This window comes from Suncus etruscus, chromosome 6 (assembly GCF_024139225.1).
Source record: "Suncus etruscus isolate mSunEtr1 chromosome 6, mSunEtr1.pri.cur, whole genome shotgun sequence".
NCBI lineage: Eukaryota > Metazoa > Chordata > Mammalia > Eulipotyphla > Soricidae > Suncus > Suncus etruscus.
Window position 1 is genome coordinate 81,074,255 of NC_064853.1, and position 11,157 is coordinate 81,085,411.

General features: G+C 39.9%; 1 protein-coding gene across 2 annotated transcripts; it reads left to right on the plus strand.

The window, feature by feature from the left end:
- Positions 1-588: 588 nt before the first annotated feature.
- LOC126011474 (McKusick-Kaufman/Bardet-Biedl syndromes putative chaperonin-like) lies at positions 589-10,948 on the plus strand. Of its 2 annotated transcripts, XM_049775238.1 has the most exons (4): positions 590-1,750; positions 5,780-5,955; positions 6,926-7,036; positions 10,213-10,948. In XM_049775238.1, the coding sequence occupies exons 1-4, from the start codon at positions 766-768 to the stop codon at positions 10,651-10,653; spliced, it is 1,713 nt and encodes a 570-aa protein (XP_049631195.1). In that variant the 5' UTR covers positions 590-765; the 3' UTR covers positions 10,654-10,948. The 2 variants fall into 2 exon arrangements, with proteins under 2 accessions (XP_049631196.1, XP_049631195.1); XM_049775239.1 differs by lacking the exon at positions 6,926-7,036 and having other exon boundaries at positions 589-1,750.
- The last annotated feature ends 209 nt before the right edge of the window (positions 10,949-11,157 follow it).

The window sequence follows — 11,157 nt, forward strand, 5'->3', positions numbered from 1 at the left end:
GTACCTCATTATTCCATTTTCTATAGAAAAACACTTCGGGCTGTAGAGATAGTAGAGCAAGTGGACATTTCCCTTGCAAATCTCCCACACTGGTTCAATCCCTGACACCTATAGGATCCCCTGATATCACCAAAAATTATTCCTGACTATACCCAAAAGTAAGAACTGAGCACTACCAGGTATGGCCCAAAAGCAAAAAAAAAAAAAAAAAAAAAGGAGGGAGAGGGGGAGGGAGAGGGAGAGGGAGGGAGGGAGGGAGGGGGGGGAAGGATGGAGGGAAGGAGACAAATTATAAAATTTTACTGTTATTTTTCTAAAAGGTTTTGTTTTTATTTCTTATAGAAAGAGAAGGAGCTTTGAATCTGAGCCTGTTACTGAAGAGGAGATGAAAAAGACTAGTTGGATTAGAAAGAACTGGCTTCTTGTAGCTGGGATTTCTTTCATAGGTGTTCATCTTGGAACATACTTTCTACAGAGAGCTGCAAAACATTCTGTAAAATCTCAGCCCGAAGTGAAGCAAAAGAGTATTGAAGAATGAAGTAAAATAAATATTTTAGAAACATTAACATGTTGTTAAGTGCTTCCATGCCTATTTGCTTCATAAACTCAGATCGATAAGATTTTATACCCAGAATGCTGCCCGTGCAGACTTTTATTCCTAAAGGGTAAACTTGTGTGAATGTTAAAACCCTTAGCAATGCAATCCATAGAAAATGATGGCTAACAAAATAAAAGCCATCTTTACAAATTACCACCTGAAATAAGATGTCTCTCTTAGAAGCCAAAAAACCATCTGTGTGTAAAAGTGAACCACTGACCAGTGAAAAAGTCCGGAGCACATTTTCAGCCTTTCAAGGAATTGTAAGTTCATGCTATGGCCCTTGTGGGCGACTGAAGCAATTGCACAATGGCCTGGGAGGGGGTGTTTGCATGACTTCACAGTCCTCTGCTCTGCTGGCCCACCTCTCCATCACCCACCCTGTTCTAAAGGTCCTGACGACCTCTGTTCAGGGCCATGTGTCCTGCTTCAGTGACTGTGGCTTATTCACAGCCATTCTTTGCTGCACCTTGATTGACAATGTTCAGAAAATGGACTTAACATCCACCACTGTCATCAAATTGAATAAGCATCTTCTGAGCCTCTGTGTTAGTTACCTCCAGTCTATGGACTGTGGTTGTCGAGTCCCAATCGACTTTAGTAGTACCCAAATGCTCCTTTGCTTGGTGCGTAGTGTAGTAACAAGCAAGCCTGCCTGTATGCTTAACCGAAAGGAAGTAGACCACATCAGTACTTTGATTCTAAGAGCCTTTTTGCTTACAATTCCACAAAATGCTGGAGAAAATGTTATTTTAGGAAAGAGTGTAATTGTTTCTTTAAAGTGTCAGAAGGTTACAGATTCTACCGTATTACCTGGAATACTTATTGAAATACCAGAAGGTCAGTTGATGAAGAAATTGCCTATCAAAAAATCCGATTCTTTCAAGGTAGCACTATTCTGTACTTCTTTATCTGGAGACCTTGCTGATACTGGAGAAGGAACAATGGTTGTCAGTTACGGGATTTCTCTTGAAAATGCAGCTCTGGACCAGTTGCTTGCCCTAGGGAAAGGGCTAGTTAGTGATCAAGTAGATCTAGTCTTGTGCCAAAAAGTCATACATCCATCTTTGAAACAGTTTCTCAACGTGCATGCCGTTACTGTCATTGACAGAATTGGATTGGCTCTTATGGAACCCTTGAGTAAAGTTACAGGTAAAAACAATCTTGGCTATTGCCCCTTACATACCTTTTATTTTTAGCAGAAATATTTATTACTGACCATCTTAGCCAATTTCTAGTAGTTACTAACCTGACCCTTGCCAAAAAAGTGTATTTCTGGTAACAAAAGGTTGTTTCTGATAAAAATCAACTATTATTCACATGTAACTGGCCATTTGCTACATATTTTACAGTCCTAAAATGTACTTTAGTAACTATCAAAACCTAAAATTATTGGTTCCCAGATTTAGAATATTGAGAAGTCTAGCATTTTGATAATTATTTAGTTGTTTATACCTGAAAGGAAGTTCTTTGCATTCCCAAGAGATCATACTATACAAAAGACATTTTCCTTGCACTCAGCAGACTCAGCTTCTTATCCAGGTCCCCAAGCAGTGCCAGGAGCGATCTCTGACCAGACTAAGTCAGGAGTAATCCCTGAACACAGCTAGGTGTGATCCAAAAGCAAACACAGAGTATATGCATTTGACAAATGCTTAAATCCCATTCAGAAAGTAATTTTCCATGTAGAAGAGGATCCTCTTTTTTTGTTTAATGATTAAGTGTATGCAAAGTAGTCCTTTTTTTTTTTTTTTTTTTTTGGTTTTGGGGCCACACCCAGTGACACTCAAGGGGCCACTCCTAGCTATGCGATCAGTGCTCCTGGCTTGGGGGGGCCATATGAAACTCCAGAGGCTCGAACCGGGGTCTGACCTAGGCTAGCACGGGCAAAGCAGCTGCCTTACTGCTTGCACCACCACACCAGCCTGAGTAGTCCTTATTTTTAAGTGGTTTTTAGCAACACATAATAATGACACATAAGAAATTAATTTCATTACCAGCACATTAAAATTATATGAGGTTAATGGAACCAAGGTAAAATGATGAACAATTCCTGATTTAAGTTCCTTTCAATAAGTACCCCATTAACTGCATTAGTTTTGGGGCCACACCCAGTGGCGATCAGGTTACTCCTGGCAGGCTCAGGAGACCATATGAGATGCTGGGGATTGAACCCAGGTTCCTCTCAAGTCGGCCACGTGCAAGGCAAATGCCCTGCAGCTGTGCTATCACTCTGGCCCAATAGTAGTCACTTTTTAGTCCTTTATTATCAATGAAAAGGGAGTACTATATATGCCAAGAATCTGATTACCTTTTTTTACCCCCGCTTCCCTGATTTTTTTGTGGGGGGGTTGGTTTTTGGGTCACACCTGGCAGCACTCAAGTTAGCTCTGGCACAGCGCTCAGAAATCACCCCTGGCAGGCACGGGCCACCATATGGGATGCTGGGATTCAAACCACCGTCCTGCATGCAAGGCAAACGTCTTACCTCCACGCTATCTCTCTGCCTCTTTCTCCCTGATTTTTGACCACTCTTGCCAGTGCTCAGAGTTTACTCCTTGTTCTTTGTTTTTTTTTTTTTGGGGGGGGGGGCACACCTGCTGACTCTCAGGTTAGTTATTCCTGGCTATGTGCTAAGAAATTGCTCCTGGCTTGGGGAACCATATGAGACACCAGGGGATAGAACCAAGGTCCATCATAGGTCAGGCATGTGCAAGGCAAATGCCTTACCGCTGCACCACCACTCCAGCCCCTACTCCTTGTTCTGATGTAGCTCTGGTTATGATGAGAGACCATGCAGTGCTGGGAAACAGACTTGCCCATCCTGCCTTCCAATTATATGCGCTACTTCATGAAGCCCTCACATTATTTTTGTTTTTATTTGGTTGGGGGCCAGCTCCAGTGGTACTTGGTACTCGAGGTTTACTCCTGGCAGTGTCAGGCCTGGAACCCAGGCTAACTATGCAAGACAGAAGCCTTATCAGCCATACTATCTCTCCAGCCCTCATTTTCAATTTTTGAAGATCAGTATTAAAAAGTTGCGATTTTTTTTTCTTTAGCTATGAAGTGTTTTACCATATGAACAAGGTTTCTATGTCCACAATTGTTATATACCTCATAACTGGAATATAGAAGTGTGTGTGTGTGTGTGTGTGTGTGTGTGTGTGTGTGTGTGTGTGTGTGTGTGTACATATATATTATTACATACACTAAGAAGCCAGAGCTTGGGTCTTGGGACAGAGACTTTGTTTCTTTGTTTGCAGCTCTCCTGGCTCAGTCATCCTAGTGCTCAGGAGATTATGGACTGTTGGGGAAAAGGTGTGACCTAAGCCATCTATCTTACTGGGTTTCTCAGTGTTAACTTTTTCTTCTTACATATAAAATCCCTTTTTATTGATTAAGTTAAGTAATAAATTGTGCATGGGCAACTGGTACATATAAAACTTAAGTCTTTTTGGGAGGAGGGGTTGGGTCACACCTGCTGCACTCATTATTTTTGGCAGGTTCGGGAGACACTATGGGATGCCTGGTATCGATCGCTGGTTGGCCACATGCAAAGTAAACGCCCTCCCTGCTATGCTTTCACTCGTACCCTTAAAGTTTATATTTTACAGAACATTTTAAAACATTTGATTTGACTATTGACTTAACATTTATTTAGTTTTTTTTATTTCTTAAATTGTTCTCTTTTACTCTTTTTTTTTTTTTTTTTTTTTGGTTTTTGGGCCACACCCTGTGACGCTCAGGGGTTACTCCTGGCTATGCGCTCAGAAGTTGCTCCTGGCTTCTTGGGGGACCATATGGGACGCCGGGGGATCGAACCTCGGTCCATCCTAGGCTAGCGCAGGCAAGGCAGGCACCTTATCTCCAGCGCCACCGCCCGGCCCTCTCTTTTACTCTTTAACAATGGGATATTAACCCAGAAAATTAAACAAATTTCAATGACTTGTTCAATATCAAGTGGCTAAAAACTAAAGCTAGGTCTTCTCAGTTCAGGTTATTGTTTTACTAGATAAAATATAGGATAAATTTTGCTAGATAAATAATCCTGATAAAATTCTAGTTTTAGATTACTGGAATATTTCTTATTCTTGGAAATTCTGAAGGCTATTCAAAGAGCAAATTGTTTAGTAATCATTTGTGGACTCTTACACAAAGATTTTACTGCTGTTACTTCTTAAGAATTCTGGTATTTTTTTTTTGGCTTTCTGGGGTTTTTTTGTTTGTTTGTATTGTTTTGTTTTGTTTTTTTGTCTCAGGGCCACACTCAGAAGACCTCAGGAGCTATTATTAATTCATTACTTAAAGTTCCTATATGATCCTAGGGAGTGGTACTGTGGGATCAAACCCAAGACTACCACATGTCCCTTTTAGCTATCTCCCCTGTCACTCCCTTTTTTCTGTACTGTTTTGTTTTGTTGTCTGTTTGTTTTGGGGGGTAGCACTGCTCAAGAGTAACTCCTGGCTCTGTGCTCAAAATTTATTCCTGTTATGCTTGGGGACCATATAGAATGCCAGAGATGAAACCCAGGCCAGCAGTCATTCAAGACAAAGGCCCTACCCACCGTGCTATCATTCTGGCCCCAAGTTGAGATTTTTGGGGGAAAATCCTCAAGTCATCAAATTATGTTCACATAACAGCTTTTCTAGTCTCCAACTACACCCCTGTCTGTTGTTTATTTACATTTATTTAAATAATGATGTCTCAGGGCCAGGGATATTCTTCCAAGAATTGATGTGATCTGGTGCAAGAGTGACCCCACGTACCAACCCTGACCATTGTGGATGGCTCCCAAACCAAATAATGATCATGCCTTAAAAAAAAAAGTAGCCTGTCCTCTCATTTCACCCTTATTCCAGATTAGTGGAGTTCTTTAAATGGCTCAATGAAACAGTCCCTGAAAAATCTATGCAAAATTGTACTTTTTTTCTGCACAGTAGAAAATAGTTTCAGATTGAGGTACCAAAACTTTACTAGCCAAAAGGTCCTCTGTTTTTCCTTATTTGTGTATTTCAAGAAGATACTTCTTGTGTTTAAGAAGATACTTCTGAATTCCCCTCCAACATTTCACAAATAATATACTTCTGAAGCCTTTCTGTTGGGTAGGAATAAATTGGTTAAATGATTGAATGCATCACCTTTACTCATACACTTTATCTTTCCTAAACTTCAAAAACTAGGAGCACAGCCGATTGGCTCCCTGGGCTTCATCTCTCCTAGTAGTTATGGAAGTGTCAAAGACTTGCGCTGTACAAAATTTGGCTTCAAACATTTTTGGCATCTGATTCCTAATGAAGAGACCATCTGCTGCTTGCTTCTCTGCAACAGAAATGACACTTCCTGGAATGAACTGAAGGTGGGTAATGAATGATTGAATTCTGTATCTAGAGGCCCACACCAAAAATGAAATAATCATGCTTGCTGCTTTTTTTTTAACAGTTGAATTTTTATCGTAATTTCCCTATGTAGTCTAGAAAGTATAAACAATGAAAATGAATGAATTAAAGTCATATGCAGTCAGAATTGCTGATATGCTTATGGTAAGTTTAGAATTTGCTGCTATTCTAGTATTTGCAGACAGTTTAAAGGGCAGTTTAAAAACCTAAATGTTTTATAAGGATAAAATTAAAATAGGTACTTGAATAATTTGCTTAGTAAAAGTTCCTCAGGGGCCAGAGACAATAGTACAGCAGGGAAGGCGTTTGTCTTGCAACCAATCAACCCAAGTTCAATCCCTGGCATTCCAAATGGTCCCTTGAGCCTGCCAGGAGTGATTTCTGAGCACAGAGACAGGAAATAACCCCTGAGTACTGCCTGGTGTGGTTCAAAAAAAACAAAGAAAGGAAAAAAATGAAAAAGTTTCTCAATCATAGTCTATTAGTAGAATTAGTTCTGCTCTACCAGAAGTAACATGCAGCTTTTAGCTGACAAGAGTAATAATCTATTGTATTGGCCAGAAGCTTAAAAATTGACAAATATTGGGGCTGGAGAGATAGCATGAAGATAGGGCATTTGCCTTGCATGCTGAAGGATGGTGGTTCAACTCCCGGCATCCCATATGGTCCCCCGAGCCTGCCAGGAGCGATTTCTGAGCTTAGAGCCAGGAGGAATCCCTGAGATACTAATCTGGACTAATCTGGTCTTCGATCTAGCTAAAGTATTTTTCTTTAATCAATAATCATTATAATTTTCAGTTGTATTTGTCATATCACAGTCCTGGCATCATGGGTGCTTTTAATATCAAGCTCTTAGCGCCCACGAAGTTTCCTTGAGAGGATTGTTCTGTTTCTTTGTATTGTATCTGATTCTGATACTTTCTTTTTTAGCTCACATGTCAAGCAGCACTACATGCGTTGCAGTTAACACTCAAGGAACCATGTGCCTTGTTGGGAGGTGGATGTACTGAAACACATTTGGCTGCATATATCAGACACAAGGTAGGTTAGAAAGGACCCCACAGATTTGGTGAATTCTCAGCAACTTTCATTTTATGGCATAATAAACTTAATTTGGTGGTAGTCTTAAGTCAAATGCTATATTTGAAATAACTTGATGAAGATACTATTTTGAAAATATAAGCTAATAGTGCCAAGGAGATAAGAATGTAAGAAGACTGGAGTACATGCCTCGAATGTTGGAACTCAGAGTCTGGTCCCTCAGAGGACCCTAGCATTCGTCTCCAGGACCACAGGCCTGCACAACATGCCTTCATCTGGCCCTACTATTGCCCTGTCAGGTCAACACAGCCAACCATTTATCACCGGGAGAAGTCTCTAAACCCACAAGAGCCTCCAAAATATATGAATGGTGACATATATATGAATGGTGACATCTTTATTGCAATTATTACTACTTACTATGCATGTTAACAAATGATCACATTCTTGGAATATTGTGGAAGTAAATTCCATATTGAGGGCCTGGAGAGATAGCACAGCAGCATTTGCCTTGCAAGCAGCCGATCCAGGACCAAAGGTGGTTGGTTCGAATCCCGGTGTCCCATATGGTCCCCCATGCCTGCCAGGAGCTGTTTCTGAGCAGACAGCCAGGAGTAACCCCTGAGCACCGCTGGGTGTGGCCCAAAAACCAAAAAAAAAAAAAAAAAAAATTCCATACTGAAATAAATTTGTGTTAAATGGGGCTTCTTGAATCTCAACTGCTGTAGTTCCATAATTAAGATTCGCTTAAAAAAAAAGTTTCACTTGACAAGTATAGTATCTTAATATTTCAGGGCTTTCTTGCCCAAGAAAATTTTCTTTAATGCATTTTAAATTCTCTTAATATCTTAAATCAGGTATTCTTATTCTGCTATATATTTTGTAGAATGGTATATTTTTAAAACTAATTTAATTATTTTATTTATTTATTTACTTATTTTTGGTTTTGGGGCCATACCCGGTGGCACTCAGGAGTTACTCCTGGCTCTATGCTCAGAATTGCTCCTGGCAGGCTCGGGAGACCATACGGAATGCCAGGGATCGAACCCGAGTTCGTCCCCGGTTGTCTGCATGCAAGGCAAATGCCCTACCACTGTGCCATCCCCTGAATGGTATATTTTTATTGACTTCAGAAAGTCAGTTTTCTAACAATGTTCGGTTAAGTTTCATTTATTACTAGCTCATAAATAGTGACATCCTTTGTTTATAAAATGGATACAAGCAGGTATATGTTTTCCAAGTGTTTTCAGTTGACATTTTGGTTAGAGACTGTTACCAAGATACTCTAGTTCATCCAGTAGACCTCTGGGATTGAAGAGAATGTAAACATATTTTACAACATAAAGAAATATGCCGGGCCCGGAGAGATAGCACAGCGGCGTTTGCCTTGCAAGCAGCATCCAGCACCAAATTGGTTGGTTCAAATCCTGGTGTCCCATATGGTCCCCCGTGCCTGCCAGGAGCTATTTCTGAGCAGACAGCCAGGAGTCACCCCTGAGCACCGCCAGGGTGGCCCAAAAACCAAAAAAAAAAAAAAAAAAGAAAGATGCCCTGCACCACTTCCCCAAATAATATAAAATCTATACTAAAACCTTTTCCTGGCATTATCAATAAAAGCATTTCATTTGGAATATCAATTGTAACAATCATGCCTTCCTCCTGTTGTTGCTTAGGAATGACTCCAACGAACAGTAGTTTTTCTGTAAAGGGTTTAATAGGACAAAATGGGCAGGAAGGGGGTCCAGGGTCTTTCCACATTGCTGTTCAGAAAGTCCAGTCAGTATCGCTCCAACCAATAGTTCTTCACCAGGAACTCTCTCCATACAACTCTCCTCTCCGTATTCCCGAAAGAGTTCTTCTGCACCTGGCATAACTGCTTCTCAATTTGACACAGGAATTTCCAATTGAGAGGACCCTTTGCTCTTAAAGTGACAGCTCCCTTTTTGGGGGATTGATCTCCAAGAATTAATTTTTCAAGAACATCTTCTGTACATTGGTAGAGAAATGGAAAAATAAAGAGCTACATATTATTTTCTATGTCTCTGAACACAAGTAATAGAATATTGTTGAGACATTGAAAAAGAAGACTAGAGTGATAGTACAATAGGTAAGGTACTGGAAGAGTCTGAGACCATGGTGCTTGTTAATCCTTCATGTCAGGGATCACCCAAGCTCCAGGGCCATGAGAGCTACCCTGGGCTCCAGGAACCGTGGTTGTGGGGACCCATATGGTGCTTACCCATCTAAGTTAGATGGGTACCCTAATCTCTGCCCTAGTCCTAAAATAGAAGCTTTTTAGCCATCATATAGTTATTAGTTGACTAATATATTTTTTTCTATCATGTAACTTCTAGAATAAGCTTTTTTTTTATTATGGCACTGCAAAACAGTGTAAGGTCATGTTACCCTTTTTATTTATTTAAAAAGAATATTAATTTTCAAAACAATGTAATAATTATCTATGTTTCTAAAGGTACTTGGCATATTTTTTTCATCTCCCCATGAGTGCACAGATGAGGAAGAGACCGGGTGGTGGAGGGAACACACACACACATACCTGCATATGCCGGTCACGTGCTCGAGTTCTTTGAGCTATTTCCCTGGCCCTTGTTTTCTCACTTTTAACAGATCTCGCACTTTTTGACAAGTATAAATAAGTACTTGATTTGGGGTATTACTCATAGGCATTTCTTCCTGTGTATAGAAGACTTGTTATCCATGCATTGTATCTTTTCCTTTGTATACTAAAGAATGACTAAAGAATTTAGTGGGCTAAATTCAGAATAAGTTGACAGTGGAGTTAGTTCATTCTAATAGTTATTGTTAGCATAAGTTTTTACTAGTACTAACCAGGTTAAGCCCTAGCAACCTGACCCTTGCATTTTAATGAGCTCTCGACTAAAGGAAAGTAAGTAGTAATTTTTTTTTATTTGCCCAGTGTCTCAGGGGTTACTCCTGCACTGCACTCAGAAATTACTCCTGGTGAGGGGGACCATAAGGGGCGCTGGGGGGTATCAAATCATAGTTCTTCCTAGGTCAGCCATGTGCAAGGCAAACACCCTATCACTGTGCCACCGCTCTAGCCCCAGTAAGGAGTAAATTTATAAATAAGGCTTTGATTGGGTCTTCAATATATACTGCTTAGTATCTATTTCACTGCTTTTATTACTCTTTAGACTTCGACCGAATCAGGAAGCATCTCTAGAGATCACGCGTGTACTCAGACAGAAGTTGGACTGGTTGCTGAAGCCTTTTGCCGTGCACTGGAATCTGTTGCTGGCTCTTTAGAACATGATGGAGGTGAAGTTGTCACTGACATAAAATATGGACACTTGTGGTCAGTGCAGGCAAATTGTCCCTCTTTGGCTCACTGGCAAGACGTGCTTTCCAGATGTGGCTGTGGTCTGTATAATAGCCAGGAAGAACTCAGCTGGTCTTTCCTGAAGGGTACTCATCATTCTTTTGTACCATATACATGCAATCCACAAAAAGCTTTGGACTCAGCCACCAACCTGACCTTGGACTGCTTTGCTGCCAAGCTGAGTGGCCTGCAAGTGGCTGTGGAGACCGCCAATTTGATTTTGGACCTTTCACATGTCATTGAAGATAAAAACTGATAGAAGCAACTACCATGTTCCTGTAACAAAAAAAGAACACTATTTGTTGTCAAACTAAATATATTTTGTGTTCTCCCAAAGTCCTCTGCTGTTTTACATATTTGAGTAGATGATTTGTAGCATTTTAAAATCCATTTCAGGGAAAAGAAATTATTCTTCAGTAGGAATACTATAGACTAATAAAAAATATGAAGCATTCTGATTAAGGATACAGTAATCTTAGGGGTTCCATGGATAACACTCTTCTAAGTATATCATTGTTATTTTGACTTCATTCTAGGAACATAGAGAAATGATTCCTTTTTTTTTTTGTATCTTATTGAGAAATGATTCCTAATATTTGTTCTTTGGTTACATAATCACCATATATATATTTTAGTTGATATTAATGGCATATGTTTAAAGTTTAAGTCAAATTTCAAAGTATTGCAAGGAATGTAGTATGTTCTCAACAAAAGAGGTTTTCAGATTGAACATTTATTAAATTTTCCATTTTATTAAAAA

Bases quoted from the DNA above. Each gene is read 5' to 3' on its own strand.
- LOC126011474 (XM_049775238.1), top strand. From the start codon at position 766: ATGTCTCTCTTAGAAGCCAAAAAACCATCTGTGTGTAAAAGTGAACCA. The intron at 1,751-5,779 runs GTAAAAACAATC...TTCAAAAACTAG, and splicing joins ACCCTTGAGTAAAGTTACAG to GAGCACAGCCGATTGGCTCC. The intron at 5,956-6,925 runs GTGGGTAATGAA...TTTCTTTTTTAG, and splicing joins CTTCCTGGAATGAACTGAAG to CTCACATGTCAAGCAGCACT.